Source organism: Pygocentrus nattereri, chromosome 28, assembly GCF_015220715.1.
Source record: "Pygocentrus nattereri isolate fPygNat1 chromosome 28, fPygNat1.pri, whole genome shotgun sequence".
Lineage (NCBI taxonomy): Eukaryota > Metazoa > Chordata > Actinopteri > Characiformes > Serrasalmidae > Pygocentrus > Pygocentrus nattereri.
Window position 1 is genome coordinate 581,061 of NC_051238.1, and position 27,695 is coordinate 608,755.

General features: G+C 39.7%; 1 protein-coding gene across 1 annotated transcript; it reads left to right on the top strand.

The window, feature by feature from the left end:
• Positions 1–3,243: 3,243 nt before the first annotated feature.
• Positions 3,244–27,695, top strand: LOC119262645 (octapeptide-repeat protein T2). Its single transcript, XM_037535624.1, has 7 exons — positions 3,244–3,278; positions 4,003–4,120; positions 4,379–4,393; positions 4,540–4,668; positions 4,793–4,864; positions 4,981–5,098; positions 27,634–27,695. Exons 1-7 carry the CDS (start codon positions 3,244–3,246, stop codon positions 27,693–27,695), a joined length of 549 nt encoding a protein of 182 aa, XP_037391521.1.

The following is a 27,695-nucleotide window of genomic DNA, read 5'->3' on the forward strand; positions in this document are numbered from 1 at the left end:
GAATGCTGGTGTTTGAGAATTTTAGTGTTTGACAATGTTGGTGTTTGTTGGAGAATGTTGGTGTTTGTTGTTGAATGGTGGTGTTTGTTGGAGCACATTGGTGTTTTTTGGAGAATGTTGATGTTTGTTGGGGAATTGTGGTTTTTGTAGGAGAATGACTGTTGGAGAATGTTGGTGCTTAGTGGATACATTGGTGTTTGTTGGAGAATGATGGTGTTTGTTGGAGATTGATGGTGTTTTTGGACAATGATGATGTTTGTTGGAGAATGGTGCTGTTGGATAACAGTGTTGTTTATTGGAGAATGCTGGTGTTTATTGGAGAATGGTGGCGTTTGATGGGGAATGGTGGTGTTTATTTGAGAATGTTGGTATTGGAGAATGTTGGTGCTTTTTGGGTAATCCTGGTGTTTGAGAATGTTGGTGTTTGAGAATGTTGGTGTTTGTTGGAAAGGATGGTGTTTGTTGGGGAATGCTGGTGTTTGAGAATGTTGGTGTTTGTTGGAGAATGATGGGGTCTTTGGAGAATGTTGTTTTTTGTTGGAGAATGATAGTGTTTGTTGGAGAATGCTGGTCTTTGTTGGAGAATGTTTGTGTATGCTGGAGAATGTTTTTTTTGTTGAAGAATGTTAGTGTTTGTTGGAGAATGCTGGTGTTTCTTGGAGAATGCTGGTGTTTGTTGGAGAATGATGGTGTTTGTTGGAGAATGATTGTGTTTGAGAACGTTGGTGTTTGTTGGATAATGATGGTGTCTTTTGGAGAATGTTTTTTTTGGAGAATGATAGTGTTTGTTGGAGAATGCTGGTTTTTGTTTGAGAATGTTAGTCTTTGTTGGAGAATGATGGTGTCTTTTGGAGAATGTTGTTTTTTGTTGGAGAATGCTGGTGTTTGTTGGAGAATGCTGGTGTTTATTGGAGAACCATGGTGTTTGTTGGAGAATGTTGGTGCTTGTTGGAGAATGATGTTTGTTGGAGAAAAATTGTGTTTGTTGGAGAAGGATGGTGTTTGTTGGGGAATGCTGGTGTTTGAGAATGTTAGTCTTTGTTGGAGAATGATGGTTTCTTTTGGAGAATGTTGTTTTTTGTTGGAGAATGATAGTGTTTGTTGGAGAATTCTGGTGTTTGTTGGAGAATGTTTGTGTATGCTGGAGAATGTTTTTTTGTTGAAGAATGTTAGTGTTTGTTGGAGAATGCTGGTGTTTCTTGGAGAATGCTGGTGTTTGTTGGAGAATGATGGTGTTTGTTGGAGAATGATTGTGTTTGAGAACGTTGGTGTTTGTTGGATAATGATGGTGTCTTTTGGAGAATGTTTTTTTTGGAGAACATAGTATTTGTTGGAGAATGCTGGTGTTTTTTGCAGAATGACTGTGTTTTCTGGAGAATGTTGGTTTTTGTTGGAGAATGCTAGTGTTTGTTTGAGAATTTTGGTGCTTGTTGGAGAATTTTGGTGTTAGAAATTATGGCATTTATGGGAAAATGGTAGCGTTTTTTGTTGAATGGTAGTGTTTTTTGTAGAATGGTGTTTTTTGTTGGAGAATGATAGTTTGCTGGAGAATGATGGTGCTTGTTGAAGAATGATGGTGTTTGTTGGGAATGCTGGTGTTTGAGAATGTTTGTGTTTGTTGGAGAATGCTGGTGTTTGTTGGAGAATGATGGTGTTTGTTGGAGAAAGATGGTGTTTGTTGGAGAATGCTGGTGTTTGTTGGAGAATGATGGTGTTTGTTGAAGACTGTTTGTGTTTGTTGGAGAATGATGGTGCTTGTTGGAGAATGTTGGTGTTTGTTAGAAAATGATGGCATTTCTTGGAGAATGGTGGTTTTTATTGGAAAATGGTGATGTTTGTTGTTGAATGGTAGTGTTTATTGGAGAACAGTGGTGTTTGTTGGAGAATGATAGTTTGCTGGAGAATGATAGTGCTTGTTGAAGAATGCTGGTGTTTGTTGGAGAATTATGGTGTTCGTTGGGGAATGCTGGTGTTTGGGAATGTTAGTGTTTGTTGGAGAATGATGGTCTTTGTTGGAGCATATTGGTGTTTGTTGGAGAATGTTGATATTTGTTGGGGAATGATGGTGTTTGTTGGAGAATGCTGGTGCTTGTTGGAGAATGATGGTGTTTGTTGGGGAATGCTGGTGTTTGAGAATGTTGGTGTTTGTTGGAGTATGATGGTGTCTTTTGGAGAATGTTGTTTTTTGTTGGAGAATGATAGTGTTTGTTGGAGAATGATGGTGTTGGAGAATGTTGGTGCTTGTTGGAGAATATTGGTGTTTGTTGGAGAATGATGGTGTTTGTTGGAGAATGATGGTGTTTTTGGAGAATGATGATGTTTGTTGGAAAATGGTGGTGTTTTATGGGGAATGGTGGTGTTTATTTGAGAATGTTGGTGTTTGAAAATGTTGGTGTTTGAGAATGTTGGTGTTTGTTCTACAATGATGGTGTTTGTTGGGGAATGCTGGTGTTTTAGAACGTTGGTGTTTGAGAATGTTGGTGTTTGTTGGAGAAGGATGGTGTTTGTTCGGGAATGCTGGTGTTTGAGAATGTTGGTGTTTGTTGGAGAATGATGGTGTCTTTTGGAGAATGTTGTTTTTTGTTGGAGAATGATCGTGTTTGCTGGAGAATGTTGGTTTTTGTTGGAGAATTCTAGTGTTTGTTGGAGAATGCTGGTGTTTGTTTGAGAATGCTGGTGTTTATTGGAGAACCATGGTGTTTGTTGGAGAATGTTGGTGCTTGTTGGAGAATGATGTTTGCTGGAGAATGATTGTGTTTGTTGGAGAAGGATGGTGTTTGTTGGGGAATGCTGGTGTTTGAGAATGTTAGTCTTTGTTGGAGAATGATGGTGTCTTTTGGATAATGTTGTTTTTTGTTGGAGAATTCTAGTGTTTGTTGGAGAATGCTGGTTTTTGTTGGAGAATTCTAGTGTTTGTTGGAGAATGCTGGTGTTTGTTGGAGAATGCTGGTGTTTATTGGAGAACCATGGTGTTTGTTGGAGAATGTTGGTGCTTGTTGGAGAATGATGTTTGTTGGAGAAAGATTGTGTTTGTTGGAGAATGTTGGTGTTGGTGAATGGTGGTGTTGGAGAATGGTTGTGTTTGTTGGAGAATGTCAATGTTTGTTGGAGAATGGTAGTGTTGGAGAATGGTGTTTGTTGGAGAATAGTGGTGTTTGTTGTAATAAAGCTCTCTGTGTTTAGGTTTGTGGTTTTACTGGTGTTGTAGAGAAGCACAGACTTCCTGCTCTACTCCTCGCTGACATGATGCCACCTCAGTGTGATGTTGGGCATTCTGCGTATACTCATAGGGGAGCAGTCTCGGAACCTATCCATAATATTTCTGTGCTCAGCGTTCTTGGAAAGGAGCTGCTTGTCCTGTGAAAGACTGCAGAACGGATATCTGGGGCTGGATTTCTTAATAAGGCCTTAGGAAATCTAAAAATAAATTAAACCAAACTTTAGACTGAGGCTAAAAGTTGAGAATAATCTGTGTTCGTCTCAAAGCTTTGTTAGAATTTTCCATTTCTCCTAAGAATATTTCAAGAAAAGAACATGTTCTTGGAAAAGAAGAAGCGAGGCTTCTAATATTGCAGCTAAATGTCATTTAAAGATGATTTTCCAATCTTCACAATTAAGAATGTTCTAATGAAGTTCTCAGCATTCTTCTTAGGTTGTAAGGAAAGGCTGTGTAGATGTGGCCCCTTAACTGCAGAGTCATTGAGATTAAAGCAGTGAGAGTGTGAAGGTGCGATCAGCTCAATTCTTTTATTTCCTCTAACAAGCGAATGCAATCATATGCAGTAAACAGCCTGTCCTTATGTGGAATACGCTCAGACATAAATCACTGCAGACTGTAGATTCTCTCCCTCTCTCTGTCTCTGTCTCTTTTTCTCTCTCTCTTTCTCACTCTCTTTAATTGCATCCTCTACGCAGAACAGATCTATAAAACGGCAGCTCCCTCTCCAGAGGTTCTGTAAATGCTTCCACATGTTCCTCTCTCTCTGCATCCTGCTGCTGCAGAGGAAACCCCGCTTGCCCACCGCTTACTGTTCACTGTCACCAACCTCAGAATGAGAATAGTGAGAGAGTGAGAGAGAGAGAGAGAGAGAGAGAGAGAGAGAGAGAGAGAGAGAGAGAGAGAGAATGGGGAGAGTGTGGGAAAGAGAGAGAAAGAGTGTGGGAGAGAGGATGAAGAGACAGGGATTGATAGAAGGAAAGAGACAGTGGGAGTGGGAGAGTGTGGTAAAGAGAGAGAGAAAGAGAGAGAGAGATAACAAGTGATACAGGGAGACAGGAAGTGGGAGAGTGTGGTTAATAGAGTGATGGAGAGAGAGATGGAGAAACACTGAAAAGAGAGAGAGACTGTGGTAGAGAGATATGGAGAAACATATTGAAGAGAGAGAGACAGAGAGTGGGAGAGAGATGGAGAAACATATTGAAGAGAGAGAGAGAGAGAGAGAAAGAGAGAGATATGGAGAAACATTGAAGAGAGAGAGTGGGAGAGAGAGATGGAGAGACAGAAAAGAAACAGAGAGAGTGTGAAAGAGAGATGGAGAGAGAGAGAAAGAGAAGAGAGAGAGTGAGAGAGTGGGAGAGAGAGAGATGGAGAGACAGAAACGAAAGAGAAAGAGAGGGAGTGTGAAAGAGAGATGGAGAGAGAGAGACAGAGAGTGGGAGAGAGAGAGAGTGGGAGAGAGAGATGGATAAACATATTGAAGAGAGAGAGTGGGAGAAAGAGGTGGAGAGACATATTGAAAAGAGAGAGCGAGAGAGTGGGAGAGAGAGAGATGGAGAGACAGAAACGAAAGAGAAAGAGAGTGAGTGTGAAAGAGATGGAGAGAGAGAAAGAGAAGAGAGAGAGAGAGAGAGAGAGAGAGAGAGAGAGAGAGAGAGAGAGAGAGAGAGAGAGAGAGAGAAAAAATTCATCAAAAATTTTCTTTCTCTGACTCTGAAGCTGGAGTCTCAGTGTGGTTCCCTGCGCTGCTGATGTTCACACAGGAAGTTCACAACCCGCTGGGGTCCCCAGGAGCACAACACCAGACCGCAGCTCCAGCGGCCCTGAGCAGACAGGAAACCCCTTCAATCCTCCAGAAACCCCAGATAGGATTCAGGACGGGTTCCTTGACAGGATTCAAACCTAGACTACATTTCAATGTAGAACCTCAGTTCAAAACATTATCTAGTGCAACAGAGCTTCTCAATCTCCAACAGTGTGTTCTTTAGTGTGTTCTTGATGAAGGTCCTAAGAAAAAGTTTGTTCTCAACTTTGTGCTGTTGAGTGTGTGTAGATTGTGTTCTTACCTGAGAACAAACCTTACATAAGAGAACATTAGTGAGTCAGAATCTTTGTCAGAACCTGATTTTATAAGAAATATCTTCTTAAAAACGGTGGTGAATTTGCTGACCAATCAGAGACTGTATTTCTGACTCTTTGACCAATCAGAGATTTTGTTTCTGACTCATCCACTGAACAGAGACGGCGTTTCTGACTCATCCACCAATCAGATACTGTATTTCTGACTTGTCCACCCGTCAGAGATTGTGTTTCTGACTTGTCCACCAATCAGAGATTGTGTTTCTGACCCATTAACCAATCAGACACTATGTTCCCACAACACACTAAAGGAAAGGGTCCTTTAAATCAGAGGGAAGTGAAGAGGCTACTCGTTTAGGAGAAAGATGTTCTGGTGAAAGAAGCTGATGGGGAGGCAGCCGGTCTGAGTCTTTAGGGCTCTGAGTCTCAGTGTCCACTGACATGGATACCTCATCCTAGATGAGTAAAGATCTTCAAAGGTGGGGAACCAAAAGGTCATGATCTTGGTGAGGCAAGAGCTGAACCAGAACCAGGATGATGTGATGATGAACTCTTTTAAGGCAGTGCAGAGCTGGACCAGCAGTATTGAGGCAGCCCACATTTCTTGAGCTGCCACAGGAAATTCAAACGTTGCTCAGTGGAGACACCAAACCACTGTGGCTGCCTCTCTGGGAACCATCACAGAATCCCAAATGCTTTTATGTGATGCAAATGGCAAAGCAGAGTCCCAGATATCACATATATCGGTCCACTGGCTTGATAAGGTCGGCACCCCACTGATGTTTTGGCAGTCCTGGTCCCCCTCAGTGCATTACCATCCTGCATCCTCAATCAGAGAGTAAATGCACAGAGACGTTTATTTGGGGAAAATTAACTTATACAACTAAGAGAAAAAACTGTGTCTAGGCCTGATATGAAATGATTTTATAGAAAATGTTGCTGACACTGTGCTAGATTATTATTTACTATTATTTATTATTTACTATTTACTAAACTAATTTATAAAGTATAACTAAAGAAATGAAGGAAGGACAATCAGTACTGCACTGTGAGTGGGAAATGAGCGATGATAAGTGGAATTTCATCTAATTCTCTGCTTACATCATCAGCTGGGGGTTGGGGAACCAGCCTTGCAACCAGAAGGTCGCCGTGCCCTTGAGCAAGACACATAACCCCCAACTGCTCCGGTGCCGTGGATTGGCCTGCCCACAGCTTCGGGCAAGTATGCTCACTGCTCCCTAGTGTGTGTGTTCACTAGGGTGTATGCGGTGCATCACTTCACGGATGGGTTTGATTGCAGACATGAAATTTCCCCATAGTGGAACTAATAAGAGTCGCTTAATCTAAACATAATCTAATCTAAAACACTGAGCAAAACACCGGTGGAGCGGCAGCTCTGCCATCCGCAGGCCAACACTGGCCCACTAGTCTCTTGCTATCCAGGGTGTAATATAGCTGCTTGTGTCTGTCTTTGCTAGAACAAAGGCCAATCTCAGAAGACACCGAGAAGCCTCCTTTAACAGCAGCAGATGCAGCAGCTGCAGAGCTGAAATACTGTTTACCATCACAATAAGACTGTGAGAAGACACGGCACAAAATATGTGCATTCAGTCTATGTTCTCAAGTCAAGCTTTCCTATCTAGAGCAGAATATCACAGATTTGGTGAAAGAATTTCATTAACATCACTCCACTACTATTCAACACTCCTTCTTTGCACCTCAGAGTGAGCAGTCTGTATGATGAGTTGTGTCTGGTTTCCATCAGCACCACTGTGAACAGGTCTAACTGTAGAGCAGAGTGTTTCACACCAAACCACTCTAAAAGAGTTTGTGTACATCAGTCGTATATTTATGCAGACATTCTGAAAAAGATGGACATCCCCTTTGCACTGTGCCTACACATACGTTTAAGCCCATTGGCATAGGTCAGCGCAGCGTGAGAAGGCCACACACTGCGAGCTCACCCTCCACTCTCAGAGAGAAAATATTTATGTTACAGTGCGAACTCAGTCAAAACGTCTCTGAGCTCGCAGACTAAATACAGCTTGTAAACACACAAAGTAGCCGCAGACTGCATACACACACAGATACACACACACATATAATTTATATACACACAGATGCACATAGACAAACACACACACACACACATACAGACACCTCCAGGCTGTAATTAGTGCCCCTCAGTGAACCCATCATTGAGTACAGAGAGAGTACAAGGACAAGTGTCTGATTGCAGTAATCAGCGCAGATCACAGCAAACATCATGAAGAATGGTATCACAAAACACAATGTAATGAAGAATGGTATCACAACAAATATCTTCATGAAGAATGGTATCAAAAAATACAATGTAATGAAGAATGGTATCACAACAAACATCTTCATGATGAACAGTATCACAAAACACAACGTAATGAAGATCAATATCACAACAAACATCATGATGAACGGTATCACAAAACACAACGTAATGAAGAACAGTATCACAAGAAATATCTTCATGAAGAATGGTTTCACAAAACACGATGTAATGAAGTACGGTATCACAACAAACATCTTCATGAAGAACAGTATCCCAAAACACAACATAATGAAGAACAGTATCACAAAAAACATTTGTCATGAAGAACGGTATCCCAAAACACAAAATAATAAAGAACAGTATCACAACAAACATCATGATGAACGGTATCACAAAACACAACGTAATGAAGAACAGTATCACAACAAACATCATGATGAACGGTATCCCAAAACACAACATAATGAAGAATGGTATCACAACAAAATCTCCATGAAGAACGGTATCACAACAAACATCTACATGAAGAACGGTATCACAAAACACAACATAATGAAGAATAGTATCACAAAAAACATTCGTCATGAAGAACGGTATCCCAAAACACAACATAATGAAGAATGGTATCACAACAAAATCTCCATGAAGAACGGTATCACAACAAACATCTACATGAAGAACGGTATCACAAAACACAACGTAATGAAGAATGGTATCACATCAAACATCTTCATGAAGAAAGGTATCACAAAACACAACATAATGAAGAATGGTATTACAACATCTTCATGAAGAATGATATCCCAAAATACAATGTAATGAAGAATGGTATCACAACAAACATCTTCATGATGAACAGCATCACAAAACACAATGTAATGAAGAACAATATCACAACAAACATCATGATGAACGGTATCACAAAACACAACATAATGAAGAACGTTATCACAACAAACATCTTCAAGAAGAACGGTATCACAACAAACATCTTCATGAAGAACAGTATCCCAAAACACAACATAATGAAGAACAGTATCACAAAAAACATTCGTCATGAAGAACGGTATCCCAAAACACAACGTAATGAAGAATGGTATCACAACAAAATCTTCATGAAGAACGGTATCACAAAAAACATCTTCATGAAGAACGGTATCACATAACACAACGTAATGAAGAACGGTATCACATCAAACATCTTCATGAAGAATGGGATCATAACAAACATCTTCATGAAGAACGGTATCACAAAACACAACGTAATGAAGAATGGTATCACAACAAAATCTTCATGAAGAACGGTATTACAAAACACAACATAATGAAGAACAGTATCACAAAACACAACGTAATGAAGAACGGTATCACATCAAACATCTTCATGAAGAACGGGATCACAACACGCAACATAATGAAGAACGGTATCACAACAAACATTTTCATGAAGAAAGGTATCACAAAACACAACATTAATGAAGAGCGGTATCACAACAAACATTGTGATGAAGAACGGTATCACAAAGCACAATGTAAAGAAGAATGGTATCACCACAAACATCTACATAAAGAACGGTATCCCAGAACACAACATAATGAAGAATAGTATCACAACAAACATCTTCATGAAAAACGGTATCCCAAAACAGAACGTAATGAAGAACGGTATCACAAAAAACATTGTGATGAAGAACGGTATCAAAAAACACAATGTAATGAAGAAAGGTATCACAACAAACATCTTCATGAAGAAAGGTATCGCAAAACACAACATAATGAAGAACGGTATCACAACAAACATCTTCATGAAGAATGGTATCACAAAACACAATGTAAAGAAGAACGGTATCACAACAAACATCTTCATGAAGAACGGTATCACAAAACACAACATAATGAAGAACGGTATCACAAAACACAACGTAATGAAGAACAATATCACAACAAACATCATGATGAACGGTATCACAAAACACAACATAATGAAGAACGGTATCACAACAAACATCTTCAAGAAGAACGGTATCACAACAAACATCTTCATGAAGAACAGTATCCCAAAACACAACATAATGAAGAACAGTATCACAAAAAACATTCGTCATGAAGAACGGTATCCCAAAACACAACGTAATGAAGAATGGTATCACAACAAAATCTTCATGAAGAACGGTATCACAAAAAACATCTTCATGGAGAATGGTATCACAAAACACAGCATAATGAAGAATGGTATCACAACAAACATCTTCATTGACAAAGGTATCAGAAAACACAAGGTAATGGGGAATGGTTTCACAACAAACATCTTCATGAAGAATGATATCACAAAACACAATGTAATGAAGCAGGGTATCACAATGAAAAACATGACACATTGCGACAAGGACATCAATGTCACAATGAAGAATAATATTGCCAGGTTCCACGATGAAGAGCTTTGTTGTAACGAGAGTTAAAGCTTCACTGAAGAGTAACATTAATAACCAGGAGCAGAGGTTGTGGTGTATGATGGGGTCAGAGGGTGTCACGCAATCTTATATAGCTTCAAATATTATGTTAAATTTCAGTGATATTCAGTATCACAACACTTGACGACACTGTGTTATAGCCTGCAGCATTTTCAGGATTCCACATGTAATAAACTGCTTTTATTACAATGAAAGTAGAAACAGACAGAACACACAGTCAGATTCTCTCAAAATCTCTTTTACATTTGTTTCACAGGATCACAATGAACTATGTGCCCTCTACTGTCTGCAGGCTCAAATACACGGATGAGAATCGAGGTTGAAAAGCAGTGGTCACTGCTTTGACCACACACACGGCTGTGGCACACCTTCACCCACACACACACACACACACACACACACACACACACTCACACTCTCACACACATGGCTGTGGTACACCTTCACACACACAGTGTTATGGCAACACCACTTTCACTGTGTTTAGACTACACCACTGGGGCGATGAGGTCATACTGATGATGTAATCAGTTGGGAAAGAATGTGTGTGTGTGTGTGTGTGTGTGTGTGTGTGTGTGTGTGTGTGTGTGTGTGTGTGTGCGCTGCAGAACACTAATGCTATCCAGACACTGCAGAAACAGGAAATACAACAGGACAGAAAGGCCTGCAGCTGAGATGGTGTGTGCATGTTCAGCCTACATCCACACGCAGATCAATCAGTGAGTCAGAGAGAAACTCATTAAACATCAAAACATCAAAATGTGAAATAGATCAGCCTTTAACAACAACACACTACACTGGCCACTTTATTAGAAACACCTACCGTATGCTTCCACTAACTGACCACTTTATTAGAAACACCTACCTACACAGTTGGTGAAAGGATAATGAAATCCTGCTGTGTGAAATTACTAATATCTAGAATGTTACAGAATGTGGCTCTGTCTAAAAGACAGGAGGCTGAGCTGGAGGTGGCAGAGATGAAGATGCTGAGATTTTCATTGGGAGTGACAAGGATGGACAAGATTAGAAATGAGCAGATCAGAGGGACAGTGAAGGTGGAGCAGTTTGGAGATAAAGCCAGAGAGGCCAGGTTGAGATGTGTTGAGGAGGAATAGTGGATATATTGGGCAAAGAATGTTGAAGATGGAGCTGCCGGGCAGAAGGAGAAGAGGTAGACCTCAGAGAAGGTTTATGGATGTAGTGAAGGTGGACATGGAGATGGTTGGTGTAAAAGTAGAGGAGGCAGTGGATAGGGCAAGATGGAGGCAGATGATCCGCTGTGGCAACCCCTAAAGGGAGCAGCCGAAAGAAGAAGAAGATCTAGAATGTTACAGAGAGAGAGACAGAGAGAGAGAGAGAGAGACAGAGAGAGAGAGAGAGAGAGAGAGAGTGAACTAATCATAGAGAGAGTATTTGGAGGAAGAGGTTATAATTAAGGGTTTGTTTTTCTCCAGCTGTGAGGCATCTGCAGACTGAACACCTGCGTGGGCAAGAGAGAGTGAGAGGGAGAGAGTCTGTGTGTGTGTGTGTGTGTGTGTATGAGTGTGTGCGTGGGTGTGTGTGTGTGTGTGAGAGAGAGAAAGATTTGAATGTCTATGATTACATATCCATATAAAGAAAAGCCAATCACGTTTTGCAGCCAATTTAGAGAGAAAAGAGGCCTTTTGGACGTTCTAGATAACTGACTGTGAATGCGCGTTGTACTCTATGCAGGTTCTAGTTAATTCAAATGAAAAACAGTGGTGGCAGCTAACTAACACATACAAGCTCAGCCTTACCAGATTCAGAAAACACATACAGATCAACTTTAGAAGATTCATTTCTCTAGGTTGAAAGGTGCAGGATACAATTCTGGAGAGCTACTGTTAATATTTGAGCTCAACAAATACCCTTCAGTGATCCTTCAGAAGCTCCATCTCTATATTTACACCAAGGGTTTTACTGAAGATGCAACAAAGCACCATACCAAAGGCTACCAGCTTGGTCAAGAGACACGTGCACATGGCAGCATGAACCCAGGACTGAGCAGAACTGTGAGCTCTCCTCAAATCAAGCAAGCGCAGCTGCTCATCATCAGCCGTAATCAGCCAGATTCTACTCTTTGTCTCCCTTTGGTGGCCGGGTCAGTCGAACAGGAGACTGGGACGTTATGTGTTGCCAAAAACAGAGCAACTTTTCATTTTCTTTTCATGCCTTTCGATACTCCATGAAGCTGACATCAGCTTCTTTTTCGCCATCTTGTTGTTTTTCCTATTCCACTTAAAAGGCACAGCAGTTAGGCTTCGTTCAGGTGCCTCATCTTTTTGTACAAATTAAATAGTGCATCCGTTGCATTCTGGCACCTAGGCTAATTGTTCAAATATTCTCGTTCTACCTAAAATTTTGCAGCAGTTAGGCTATGTTCAGGTGACAAATCCTCTTATTTGACTTTTCCCATTCCCGCAGGTAGCCTATATTCCAGTACCTCAGCATCTTCTTTACATTTTCCCGTTCCACTTTAAGTGGTGTAGTTAGGCTATATCCTCTATTTAGTCATCATTATTAATATTATTATTCATTTTCCAATTATCTGCTCAGAGACATGACCACAAAACATATTAATCTCCTTTATATTATATTATATTATATTATTTTATATTATATTATGGGAAATTAATACAACTTTATTCATTTACTTTATTATACAGTTAATTTATTTATTGTTATGTATGTTATTTTTAATTATTTATTACACTAAATGTAACAGCTGCATGTTATACTGCTTAGATTAGTTCCCTGAGTGAATAATATGAATTATAAAATGTACTGATTTACACCGACTGGAATTCTGTAGAGAGAATATAAAAATAGATATTGTATATTAATGTATTTAATATGTGTTAATACTCACTAATGAACTCGCACACCTGGATCAGCTTCACCTCATATCATTTACATTCACAGTAAAACTCTCTCTCGCTCCTGCTCTCTCTCTGCCTCTCTCTCTCTCTTCCTGTCTCTCTCTATTCTCTCTCACTCCCTCTCTCTGGTTTTTCACTCTCTCTGTTCTCTCTCTCTGTCTCTCCCTCTCCCTCTCTTTATTCTCTCTCTCCCTCTCTCTCTATTCACTCTCTGTCTCTCTCCCTCTGTCTATTCTCTCTCTCCCTTTCTCTCTGTTCTCTCTCTCTCAATTTCTCTCTATTCTCTCTGCCTTCCTCTCTCTCTCTATTCTCTCTCTCTCTCTGTCTCTCTCTCTATTCTCTCTCTCCCTCTCTCTATTCTTTCTCTCTATCTCTGTTCTCTCTCTGTCTCTCTCTCCCTCTCTTTATTCTCTCTCCATCTATTCTTTCTCTGTCTCTCTCTCTCCTTCTTTCTCTCTCTCTCTCCCTCTCTCAATTTCTCTCTATTCTCTCTCTGCCTCCCTCTCTCTCTCTATTCTTTCTCTGTCTCTCTCTCTCTCTATTCTCTCTCTCACTTTCTCTCTCTCTCCTTCTCAATTTCTCTCTATTCTCTCTCTGCCTCCCTCTCTCTCTCTCTATTCTCTCTCTGTGTCTCTCTCTCTCTATTCTCTCTCTCCCTCTCTCTATTCTTTCTCTCTCTCTCTGTTCTCTCTGTCTCTCTCTCTCCCTCTCCTTATTCTCTCTCTCTCTGTCTCTGTCTGTCTCTCTCTCTCTCTCTCTCTCTCTCTCTCTCACTTTTCTCTCTCATATTCATTTAAACATAAAGGCCCTGTAACTCAGCAGTGCAACACACACAGACACACACACACACACACACACACACACACACACACACACACACACACACACACACTTCCTCCTCTCCGTGTCACTTCCTGTCCTTGAATATAAAGATAAGGCCTATTAATTCCATTATGCAAATTAAAGTGATAAATTCCACATTTTTTCTTAAGTATCATCACAGCCCCCCCCTTACTTGACCCCCCCCCCCTTGCCATTCAATTAGACCATGGAACAGAGACTGTGTGTGTGTGTGTGTACTGTCTCTTTTGGAGAAGCACACACCGTGACAGATTGGTACACCCCCCACACCCTCACCCCCACCACCGCACCATGCTACCCCCACCCCCCCAAAATGTGACCTATACAAGGACAGCTGGCATTCCGTACCTTCTGTCACACTTACACTGCTGGACAGAGCTGAGGGTCTGCACAGCGAGAGGACCCCCCCACCTTCACCAGCTCAGACATATGTGGATTAGTTACACCTGAGGGCACACTGAGGAATCCGGCAACCGCAGAGGATCTGGCAACCCAACACCATCCCAGCACTGTGGGTTTGATTATTAATAATAGAATACAGTACAATATAATACAGAACAATAGAACAGAGCACAGTACAGTATAATACAGCCAAATACATTACAATATAATTTGATATAACTACATAGAACCAAACAGAGTAAAACACAATACATTACAAAAACAAATATACAATGACAATAGAATAAAATAGAGAACAGGACAGAGCAGAACAGAGTAAAGAAGAACAGAACAGAATGGAACAGGACAGAAATAACTAGAACAAAATAGAGTAGAACACAAAAGAACAGAACCATATTAGTAGAATAGAATAGAATAAAATTGAACCATGAACATTCAACGAATGTGAAATGCAAAGCATGGTGAAATGGTTCTCCAGATTGATGGAGAATGTGTTGGTTCTATACAGCAACAAAAAGGGTCCTGCTGTTGTTACAATATGTAGCTTGTATACAATTAAACAACACTTTTTTGGTGATGTATAGAAACATTTTCAAAAAGCTTCCATATAGATCTAAGCACAATACATTCTCCACATAACACACGGTAATAAAATACAACAATTTTCTTTACAAAAGAACCCTAGTAGCACAGTCTTTTAAAAGATACTGAATAATTTATAGTAAATAGTAAATAATTCACAGTAGATACTGAATAATTCATAGAAAAGTCTGAGTAATCCATAGTAGATACTGAATAATTCATAGTAAATACTGAGTAATTCACAGTAAATACTAAATAATTCAGAAAAGATACTGAATAATTCACAGTAGATACTGAATACTTCATAGTAAATACACAATAATTCATAGTAGATACTGAAGAATTCATAGAAAATACTGAATAATTCATAGTAGATACTGAATACTTCATAGTAAATACAAAATAATTCATAGTAGATACTGAATAATTTATAGTAAATACTAAATAATGCATAGTAGATACTGAATAATTCACAGTAGATACTGAAGAATTCATAGAAAATACTAAATAATTCATAGTAGATACTGAATAATTCATAGTAAATACAAAATAATTCATAGTAGATACTGAATAATTCACAGTAGATACTGAAGAATTCATAGAATATAGTAAAGAATTCATAGTAGATACTTAATAATCCATATTAAATACTGAATAATTCATAGTAAATATTAATTAATTCAAAGTAGATACTGAATAATCCATAGTAAATGCTAAATAATTTATAGTAGATACTGAATAATTTTTTAACCTTAGTTGAATATATTTGTTCACAGTGATGGATATCATTGCTCCAGCGCAACGTACTGACAGTTCTTATTTAGTAATATGACAGTTTTCTCAGAAAGACTGAGAATGCAGGAAGATGTCTAATAATGTAGAAATGCTAATTCTGTAAGACTAGAAAGCTACAGAGGCTTCACATTCCATCAGTGTCTCTCTCTCTCCCTCTCTCTCTTTGGCAGGTTGTACCTGGACCCAGATGGTGTCGCCACAGTGATTCACAGTCATGCTGTCTGTTGCCGGGCAGCTCAGCAGAGCCTCAGGCCAAAGCGAGATAGTGTAGTGTATAAACAGAGAAATGCCCTGTGTTTGTATATGTATGTGTTCATTTATTTAAAATAATTCCCCTCTACATGCCCCTCCCCTCTCCAGGCTCGGCCCACAGATGCATTCTGTCATAAATATCAAAGTGCCTGTAAAAACACAACCTAATACACGGGTTTCCTGTTTACACACATTACTGAGTGTGTGAAAAGCCAGGTGGCAGAACCGCTTTGGCAACTTAACCAATTACAGGATTGCACCGTTAGTGAGAACAGACACGATACCTACATTCAGAGTCAGTTATTCATTCAGCCTAATGAGAAACTATAGGACAGACTCAGTTGATATCACAATACTAGATTTAGACTCGGATAATTATTTAGCCTAATTAGAAACTGTAGAATCAACTGGCCCCTCCCAGTCCTGTCCATGTGTGTTTTGTTTTGGTTTTCTAGTCCTGCCCCCTCGTTTCATGACTCCACCCCTAATTGTCTCCCCTTGTGTTTGCACCTGTCCCTTTGTTTTGTCTGTGTTTTCCCCGGTCTGGTTACTGGTCTGCTGCGGTGTTTGTACTGTTTGTATGTTGGATTCTGGTGTGTCTGTCATGTCTGCCCAATCCATGTTGATCAATCCATGTTGGCTCTATGACCCTGGACCGTCTTGAATATGACCCTGGATTTGCCCTTAATAAATCTCGCTTATCTCTGCATATGTGTCCGCCTCCTCACTCCCCATTACAAAAATACCTAGATTTAGACTCGGATATTTATTTTGCCTAATTAGAAACTAAACCAGCCATTAGGGGTGTACTTTGTGTACTTCTGGTGCCGGTCCCAAGCCCGGATAAATGGTGAGGGTTGCGTCAGGAAAGGCATCCGGCGTAAAACTTGTGCCAAAACTATCATGCGGATCACAAATATGATTGCAAACAATGACCGCCTCCGGTGCTGCTGACCAGCAGGGTGCCGGTGAAAATTGGACTACTGTAAGTCGAAGACCATCAAAGAGGAGAGGAGGAAGGCGGGTTAGAAGGCAGCGAGAGAGAAGGAAAGGCAGGAGTGTGGAGGTTAGAGTAGGGACTCTGAACATAGGGACAATGACTGGTAAAGGCAGAGAGCTTGCAGACATGATGCAGAGAAGGAAGGTAGATATTCTGTGTGTCCAGGAGACCAAATGGAAAGGAAGCAAGGCCAGGAACATTGGAGGTGGATTCAAACGGTTCTATCATGGTGTAGAGAGGAAGAGAAATGGAGTAGGGATAATCCTAAAGGAACAGCTTGTGAAAAGTGTTCTGGATATAAAGAGAGTGTCAGACAGGATCATGAGCCTGAAGTTGGAGGTTGATGGTGTAATTTTGAATGTGGTCAGTTCATATGCACCACAGGTTGGTTGTCAGTTAGATGAGAAAGAGGAATTTTGGAGTAAGATGGATGAAGTGGTAGATGGTGTCCCTATAGAGGACATGTTGGCGAAGGAAACAGAGGGGATGAAGAGGTGCTGGGTATGTATGGTGTCATTCATTCTGCGAAGGAGCTGGACTTCATCTCCCAGAGTGCTAGGGGAGAAACTGTACAACCCCAATTCCAATGAAGTTGGGACATTGTTTAAAACATAAATTAAAAATAGAATATGATGATTTGCAAATCCTTTTCAAAGTATATTTGTAACACAGAGCGAGGTAGCGGACACATGGGTGGACATAAGCGACTTTTATTGAGGGCAAATCCAGGTTCATGGTCAAGACGGTCCAGGTTCAAAAAGTCAACACGGAGAGATAGGGGTTCAGACATGACAAACAGCAGAATGCAACAGATACAAACAATGCAAACAACAAAGACCAATACAATCAAACAAAGACAGATACAAAGACCAGCCAACACAAGGGCAAACACAGGGCTTAAATACACAGGGAAGATGAGGGACAGGTGAAAACAATCGGGGTACAAAACAATAGAGTCACAAAACAAGGGGCATGAATCAAAACAAATGCACATGGAAGACCAATACAAAAAAGCACATGGAGTGGGAGGAGCCAATCGTGAAAATATTCAATTGAATCCACTACAAAGACAAGATATTTAATGTTCAAATGGAAAAACTGTACTGTTTTTTGCAAATATTCACTCATTTTGAATTTGATACCTACAACACATTCCAAAGAAGTTGGGACAGGGGCATGTTTGTATCACAATACCAATATTTGGAGTCAGTTATTCATTCAACCTAATGAGAAACTGTAGAACAGACCTAGTTTATATAATGATACTTACATTTAGAGCCATTTATTCATTCAGCCTAATGGGAAACTGTAGAACAGACTCACTTTATATCACGATACCTCAATTTAAATTGGCTTATTCATTCAGCCTAATGAGAAACTGTAGAACACAATCAGTTCATATCACGATACCTACATTTAGAGCCAGTTATTCGGTCAGCCTAATGAGAAACTTTAGGACAGACTCAGTTTGTATCACAATACCAACATTCATAGTGAGTTGTTCATTCAGCCTCATGAGAAAGTTTAGAACACAAACAGTTCATATCGTGATACTTACATTTAGAGCCGGTTATTCATTCAGCCTAACGAGAAACTGTAGAACAGTCTCAGTTTATATCACGATTCCTACATTTAAATTGGCTTATTCATTCAGCCTAATGAGAAATTGTAGAACACAATCAGTTCATATCACGATACCTACATTTAGAGGCGGTTATTCGTTAAGCCTAATGAGAAACTGTAGAACAGACTCAGTTTATATCATTATACCTACATTTAGAGTGGCTTAATCATTCAGCCTAATGAGAAAGTTTGGGAAAGATTCAGTTTATATCACAATACCTACATTTAGAGCCGGTTAGTCGTTCAGCCTAATGAGAAACTGTAGAACAGACTCAGTTTATATCACGATACCTACATTTAGATTCGGTTTTTCATTCAGCCTCATGAGAAACTGTAGAACAGACTTAATTTATATCACGATACATTCATTTAGAGTCGGTTATTCATTCAACCTAATGAGAACTGTAGAACAGGCTCAGTTTATATCACGATACCTACATTTAGAGCCGTTTATTCATTCAGCCTAATGAGAAACTGTAGAACAGACTTAATTTATATCACGATACCTACTTTTAGAGTGGCTTATTCATTCAGCCTAATGAGAAACTTTGGGAAAGACTCAGTTTATATCACATTACCTACATTGAGAGTTGCTTATTCATTTCGCTTCACGAGAAACTTTATAACAGGCTCAGTTTATATCATGATACCTACATTTAGAGCCGGTTATTCATTCAACCTAATGAGAAACTGTAGAACAGAATCAGTTTATATCATGATACCTACATTTAGAGTGGCTTATTCATTCAGCCTAATGAGAAACTTTGGGAAAGATTCAGTTTATATCATGATACCTACATTTAGCGCCAGTTATTCATTCACCCTAATGAGAAACTGTAGAACAGACTCAGTTTATATCATGATACCTACATTTAGAGTTGGTTATTCGTTCAACCTAATGAGAAACTGTAGAACAGAATCAGTTTATATCACGATACCTACATTTAGAGTGGCTTATTCATTCAGCCTAATGAGAAACTTTGGGAAAGATTCAGTTTATATCATGATACCTACATTTAGCGCCGGTTATTCATTCACCCTAATGAGAAACTGTAGAACAGACTCAGTTTATATCACAATACCTACATTTAGAGTCGGTTATTCATTCAGCCTAATGAGAAACTGTAGAACAGACTCAGTTTATATCATGATACCTACATTTAGAGTTGGTTATTCATTCAGCCTGATGAGAAACTGTAGATCAGACTCAGTTTATATTACAATACGTACATTTAGAGCCGGTTATTCATTCAGCTTAATGAGAGAAAAATGTAAAGATGTTTTTTCTCTCTGACTGGACACACAACCACCTTCCTTGTGTCCATCAAATTCATCCCCTAATAAATATCTCCAACTAAGCAGTTGGTTGGACGTTGCGTGGTGGTTGCTATGGCATTCTAGGTGGTATCTAGGGTGTTGCTAATGTACTTGTATCACGCTGATGTGAAAGCGGTACACAAACTTTCAGCCATAAACTTTAGCCAACAGTCTAGCTTTGAACAGTTGCTAACTGGAAACCAAATGTCCAATCAAAAATCTGTATACATGCCCACATTACATTTCTCACAATCAGACCAAATGTTTCAGAGTTGGTTTCTTTCCAACATCTCGAAAACTGTTGAATGAGACAGCAGATAAAAATTTGATGTATTTGAGCTAAAATGTGTGATTAATTTAAAGTAAAATACTTCAATACAGCCATGCTGTGTATTACTCTCTGTGTTTGTGTTTCATTTAAGCTGCATAATCACTCAAATCCAAAGCCTATTATTATAGTATTTTAAAAACTAATATTAATTGAGTAACAGTGAGCCTGTTAGCCATCGGCCAAGCTGCTCATTCTGGATCAACCTGTTAACAAACCGGCGCTCTTATCTGGAGTAAATCTCCAGCTGTTTACTTTGTACTTTATTTATGTGCATTTTGTAACTACAAACGTACATGAGATCCTGCTGGTGTGGGTTTCCTCTATTTCAGTGGTGCAATAAAAAGCTACCTGAGTGCTATTAGTTCCCCCTCTGTCAGTGAGGGAATTTCTGTTTTGCAGAGAACAACAATTTTTAAAATACCCTTTATAAATTTCAGCCTCCTCAGTCGGACATTTAAATTTAATCCCTGAATGAAGCTAAAATCTGAGTTTAAAGTAATGGTGCAACAGGATTAAATGTCATATTGACTTGCTGTAGAAACTAATTTGGGATTAAAATGATGGTTTATATGTAATAATAATCATTATAATAATAATAATTAGTCTATTTATTTAGCACCTTTCATATACTAAAATGCAGCTCAAAGTGCTTTACAGTAAAAAAAAAAACGGAGAAAAGTAAAAAAAGGTCATCAAAAATAGAACAAACAAGTCATAAAAAGACAGATAAGATAATTAACAATTAAGATGCAATCAAGATCAAAGCAACAGTAGGAGACAACCACTCAATCTAAGGAACATAAACAGGGAGGCTCCTATAAATAAAAGAATAAGACTATTTAAAAAAAGAAACGAGCAAGGACATGAGCAAACAATTTCAACAACAAAATCATAATTATAAGAAAGAATAACATTATTATTAATTTATTAAAAGAAAAAAAGATCAGAGTTTATTTTGGTGTTTTATTAGTTCGTTTAGTTAAACACAGATGTGCTGGGTATGATGTGGGGGGTGGGTAGTTGGGTTGAGGGTCTCCTGCAGGTCTTTGTACCCACGTCAGCTGGAACTGAGCCAAAATGTGAGAGCATTCCATCCACAGACAGACAGACAGAAATCCCACCTGACACCAGCACACACTAGAATAGCTGTGTGTGTGTGTGTGTGTGTGTGTGTGTGTGTGTGTGTGTGTGTGTGTGTGTGTGTGTACATGGTTTTTACATCAACACATCATCCGTTGCCATGGTAACTCTCCAAACAGCTATTCCAGCCTGGAAATTCCAATCGGATGATGTAGGAACAGATCAAAAGTACAGACAGTTTCCTCCCCACAACACAGCAGTCTGAGCTCTGAGGACCCTGTGTTCTGTTTATGTTCTCCTGCTCCGACATGCACAATTTGACTCATCAGGTAATCACCAAGCCCATCGTGAGCTCCGCTGGGTGTGCCAGAGCAGGAAAACATCACACTGTTCAATCTGTACTCTACAAATCAGAGACCACCCTCATTTATTCAGTTTAAAAGTCAAGAGTTTCCAAAACTGGAGTTTAAAAATTGATTAAAAGCTACCAAAGAAAATGTTCCTCCTAACAACTACCTGGAAGAACTGGTCGACCCCAAAACTGCCGCCATCAGATAAAAAGCAGAGAGGAGAGAGGAGGAAATCAAGCTGCTTCAGATCTGAAAACATCCACAGGTGTTTCTGTCCATCCTTCCACTGTGGACACAGAGGACCACTCAGTGCTGTGGGTCTGAAAAGATGTGTAGCTGATCAAGAAGAACCTCACTGAGAAAAGGAGACGGACGAAAACATCTGACCTAGGATGACCAAGGAGGAAGGCTTGTAGCTCTGAGTCTAAATTTAGGTTCTCTGGAAGTAACAGAAAGCAGCCAACCATCACTGAATTATGGTGATGGATCAGTGTTATTGTAGGGTTGGAGAACAAAATGTAGAGTTTGTTTTGGGCTGAAAACATCACAAATGCTGATACAAAACAAGTTTAATAGGTTCTGGAAAACTCGTTCTACAGTGAGATAACAACGCTAACACTGCTTACAACAAAGAAGCTGCTGGTGTTCTCAGAACCATGGACTGACCACCCCAGAGTCCAGACCTCAGTACCACTGAATGAGTTTGATTACTAAGACTGAGCTTTGGAGGTGTGTCTGCAGAGCTGAAAGTGAGGCTCCTGAAAAGAATGAATGCTGGAATGAAGGGAAAGAAAGACTCACTGACCCTCACACAGTTGAGAGGAGGTTCAGCTGTTGGTATATATTTTTTTCTGTTTTTTTCCCCAGAAAAATTAGTAACTGACTAACTGAAAAGTGGTCTCCGACTTTTGCACAGCGCTGCTCCAAACCTTCCTTGTTTTCTTCTGGTTATTTTATTGCAAAACTGAAACAATAACGAAGCTGATTTTTAATGCGGACCTTCTGCTCCTCAGTGCTTCAGGACCGTCCCTTCTCGTCAGTCCTCATCAGTCACTTAAACAGGACTTACCGGCAGAACAGAAACACAAACCCACACTCTGCTCGCTTAAATTAGCTTTCGCTTCACTCATGATCTCCGGGCCTCTGTTAGACGTCTCTGTTAGAGCTCAATGTTCAGCCTCTCCTCCAGCTCTGAACTATTAAACAGCCCTGTTTCTCATTACATGTATAAATGCTGCTATAAGTCAGAATAAAAGTTCCGCAGTAACTGTTGTAATAAAGGTCCAGCCTGAAGCAGCTTGGCTATTTTATACAAATGCTGCCGTAACACTGACCTACATAGAGTACGGAGCTAAAACAGGCACACTGTTCTTTATTTTTACAAGTGCACCGTATCCATTTCACCCTCAGAGTTTTAGCCGCGTGGGATCAGTAAAACCTGAAGTACTGAGACATGCCTAAGGTTAGCACTCAGGTGAACACACGCTGTCTTTGTTGGCATCACCGGCCGGTGCCTGTGGTTTAGTGGTGAAGTAATAAAGGTGTGTTTTTTTTTTTTTTCCCTTTTTTCCCTTCACCACACGTGCTATTAATTAGCCAAGGCATTAATCTAAGATTAAGACCCTTATTATTTCACCTCTGCATTTAACCGATCCATGCAGTGAAACACCACATACACTCTAGTGAGCACACACACACTAGGGGGCAGTGAACACACTTGCCCAGAGCAGCAGGCAGGCCATGTGCAGCACCCAGGGAGCAGTTGGGGGTTAGGTGTCTTGCTCAAGTGTACCTCAGTCACGTACTGTCAGCTCTGGGGATCAAACTGGCGACCTTCCGGTCACAGGACCAGGTCCCTTACCTCCAGGCCACGACTGCTCCCAGTTAACATATCTTTCTCAGTATGATATTGTTCAACATTGACAATCAATGTATTTTATGAAAGTATATATATATAGTACAACCACAATTCCAAAAAGTTTGGGACACTGTAAAATGTAAATATATGTAAATAAACAGAATACAATGATTTGCGAAGCTCATAGGAGAACGTAGAACGTATCAGATGATGAAAGTGAGACATTTTACCATTTTGTAAAAAATATTAACTAATTTAGAGCTTGATGACAGCAGCACATCTCAAGAAGGGAATGTTGTCCCATTCTTGTCTGATGTGGGATTCTACCTGGTCAGCAGTTCTGAATCTTCTTGGCTGGATTTTTTGTTTCATGACGCACCAAATGTTTCTATTAGTAAAAGGTCTAGACTGTTGCACTAAAACCTCTATATACTGTTCAGCATTGATCATTCAACTGTTCAACACGGCATTAGCAGTTTCCAAAATGAATTTAAAATTTTTATTAATCTGACCACAGAACAGTTTTCCTTAAAGTCCACTTTAAATGAGCTATGCAATGATTTCCAGCACAGAATCAGGCCTGTTTTTAATGTAGTGCCACCTGAGGGACTGAAGATCGTGAGCCTCCAGTATTGACCGTCGGCCTCATCCCTTGCTTAAAGGTATTTCTCTAGATTCTCTGAATCTTTTGATGATATTATGTAATGCAGATGGTTGGTCTTATTAGTTGCTGCCAACAAGTTCAAAATGTTTTTCATGAAATGGTAAAATTTTCAATAACTGCTATGTGTTCTATGATTTGCATATAAAAGCATTTTGTCTTTATTAACATTTATTTACATTTTACACGGCATCCCAACTTTTTTGGAATTGGAGTTAGAAAAAAAATTATATATATATATATATATATATATATATATATATATATATATATATATGATGATGGTGCAGCACTAAATTTGGTAAAGCTAATATTCACATCTTCTTTCACAAAGTTATTAAAAGTATTAAAAGCTGGTGGCACATATTCATAATCATCATTATCATCATCATCATCACCTAAAATAGAGTGACTCACATTACTGGTTTGGCCTTCAGTAGCTACTGACCTCTTTCTCACTTGAGAGTGGAATAAATTCTTATTCATTCTGGTTATGAAAACAGGAGGCGTTACTCAGAGAGAAGTGTAGAAGTCAGGGTTAGCTGAGGGTTCCTTTTATCAACATGCAGTCAAATAAGAAATGTTTGTCCTCATTTTGTTTCCAGTTATATAAATCATGTGCAGCACTGAGAGATGCTGGGATTTTGCTGTTGACTGAAAGAATCGTAACTCCCTCTGAACCTCACACAGCTCAGGTCAAACACTTCTGCAAAAACTGTTTTCTGGTTCAAGTTAAGGTTCACAGTGTTTTTAAAAACAGGTAAACAGAGCATTTGACAGAATGTAAGGTTTATAAAATAACATACATATTTACACTCAGTGAGCATTTTATTAGGAACACTACACAGACACAAGGCAGGCTCTCAGAACAGCCTCAATTCTTCATAGCATGGATTCCATAAAATGTTGCAAACCTTCCTTTAGAGATTCTGGTACTTGTTCTAATGATTGCATCATACAATTCCTGAATATTTTTCAGAAGTTTCATGCTCTGAATCTCCTGTTCTACCTTAATCCAAATGTGTTTTATTGTATTCATATCTGGTTACTGGGAGGCCACTGTAGAACACTGAACTCAGATGTTTTCCTACTGCTTCTCAACTTGATTATTCTCACTTTTGATACCAGCTGCTTTGCTTTCCACTGTAGCAATGTCACACAAAACTGCCATGGGGAACCTCAACCGAGGAGGTTATCATAAAAATGATACAAGGTTCCAGGTTTGCTTCCTGGAAAACCAAAAAGGTGAGTGGAGTTAAGTCAAGGCGAGCTGGTACCATCGTAACACCAACATTTTCCATCAAACACCATCTTCATCCAACAAACACTAATATTCTCCATCAAACCCCAACATTCTACAACATACACCAACATTCTCCATCTAACACCAACAGCATCCAACAAACGCTAATGTTCTCCATCAAAAACCAACATTCTCCAACAAACACCAAAATTCTCCATCAAACACCAACATTCTCCATCAAACAGCAACATTCTCCATCAAACAGCAACATGCTCGATCAAACAGCAACATCATCCAAAAATACCAATATTCTCCACCAAACACCATCATCCAAAAATACCAATATTCTCTATCAAACACCAACATCATCCAAAAATACCAACATTCTCCATCAAACACCACCATCATCCAAAAATACCAATATTCTCCACCAAACACCATCATCCAAAAATACCAACATTCTCCATCAAACACCACCCTCATCCAAAAATACCAACATTCTCCATCAAACACCACCATCATCCAAAAATACCAATATTCTCCACCAAACACCATCATCCAAATATACCAACATTCTCCATCAAACACCACCATCATCCAAAAATACCAACATTCTCCATCAAACACCACCATCATCCAAAAATACCAACATTCTCCATCAAACACCATCATCCAAAAATACCAGCATTCTCTGTCAAACTCCAACATCAGCCAAAAATACCAACATTCTCCATCAAACACCAACATCATCCAAAAATACCAACATTTTCCATCAAACACCATCATCCAAAAATACCAACATTCTCCATGAAACACCAACATCATCCAAAAATACTAACATTCCCATCACCATTATCCAAAGATACCAACATTCTCCCTCAAACACCAACATCATCCAAAATTACCAACATTCCCCCTCAAACACCATCATCATCAAACAAAATTCCAACATTGCCTATCAAGCATTGATGGCATTTACTGGAAAATGACGGTAGTCGTAGAATGTTAATGAGCATGTTGGTACGTGTTGGAGGTGATGCTTATTGGAGAATTATCACATTTGCTGGAGAATGATGCTTTTTTGAAAAATTATGTTTATTGGAGAATGATGGTGTTTATTGGAGAATGGTGGTGTTTGTTGTAAAATGAAGGTGTTTGTTTGAGAATGATGGTGTTTATCGGAGAATGGCGGGGTTGGAGAATGATGGTGTTTGTTTGAGAATGATGGTGTTTGTTGGAATATTATGGTGTGTAATTCAGAATTATGGTGTTTTTTGGAGAATGATGGTGATTCTTGGAGAATGGTGGTGTTTATTGGAGAATGGCGGTGTTTGTTGGAAAATGATGGTGTTTGTTTGAGAATGATGGTGTTTGTTTGAGAATGATGGTGTTTGTTGGAATATTATGGTGTGTATTTGAGAATGATGGTATTTATTGGAGAATGGTGGTGTTTATTGGAGAATGGTCGTGTTGGAGAATGATGGTGTTTCTTGAAGAATGATGGTATTTATTGGAGGATGATGGTATTGGAGAATGGTGGTGTTGGAGAATGATGGTGTTTGTTGGAGAATGGTGGTGTTGGAGAATGATGGTGTTTGTTGGAGAATGATGACTTTACTGTGCTTCTAATGATCCTGTAAAATAACTGTATATGTGAAACTGAAATGTGACAAGAGTAGTATGTTCCAGAAAGTCCTTGCAACCACACATACTCATGGCACAGTCCCAACCCCACACAAAAAGCCATCTGGGTGACTGTATGTTCTGGGCTTATTTACCCCCTCACACCCATCCATAACCTGCACATAAAGCCGTCCACTCACAGCAGCAGAGCTGGAAAAAGAAAAACCCTCTGCAGCTCACGTTCATCTGGGGCTCAAAAGAGTGAAGGAATGTCTATTGAGAGATGAACACAGAACCTTGGGGGGGGGGGGTTTGGTGTACGGGGTGACTGACGGCTCCAACCTGGGCTTTCAGGATTCACGCTGGATCTCCGCAAAGGCAGCGCGGCACTGAATAGCAGATGGAGAGAGGCTTTGTGTGTGTCCTCCATCTCCCCCACCAGGCCTCTGCAGCTGGAGAGCATATTTCAAATGTCTGCAAGGCACCAAATGAAAGAGGAGAAACAAAAAAAGCACCAGCACAAGTGGAAGATACAGTGCCCCCCATCCCTCTCTGCAGCAGCGCTCTATTCATAGTTCATACAATATGATGGGTAGCTTTTGAGCAGGAGTGTTTGAGCCCCCTCAGGAGAGACTATCCTGCTCTTTTCTTCTCCTTTTCTTCTCTTCATCTTTTCTAAGGAGAGGACAGGAGAGCGGAGGAGATGGCTCAGGAAGATGAAGAGCGTACAGCAGGAGGATAA

Excerpts from the sequence above, each read along its gene's own strand:
- LOC119262645 (XM_037535624.1), top strand. The coding sequence starts at position 3,244 with ATGATGCCACCTCAGTGTGATGTTGGGCATTCTGC. Across the intron at positions 3,279-4,002 it reads TGTGATGTTGGGCATTCTGC|AGGAAACCCCGCTTGCCCAC; the intron begins GTATACTCATAG and ends CTGCTGCTGCAG. Across the intron at positions 4,865-4,980 it reads GAGAGAGAGAGAGAGAGAGA|GAAGTTCACAACCCGCTGGG; the intron begins GAGAGAGAGAGA and ends ATGTTCACACAG.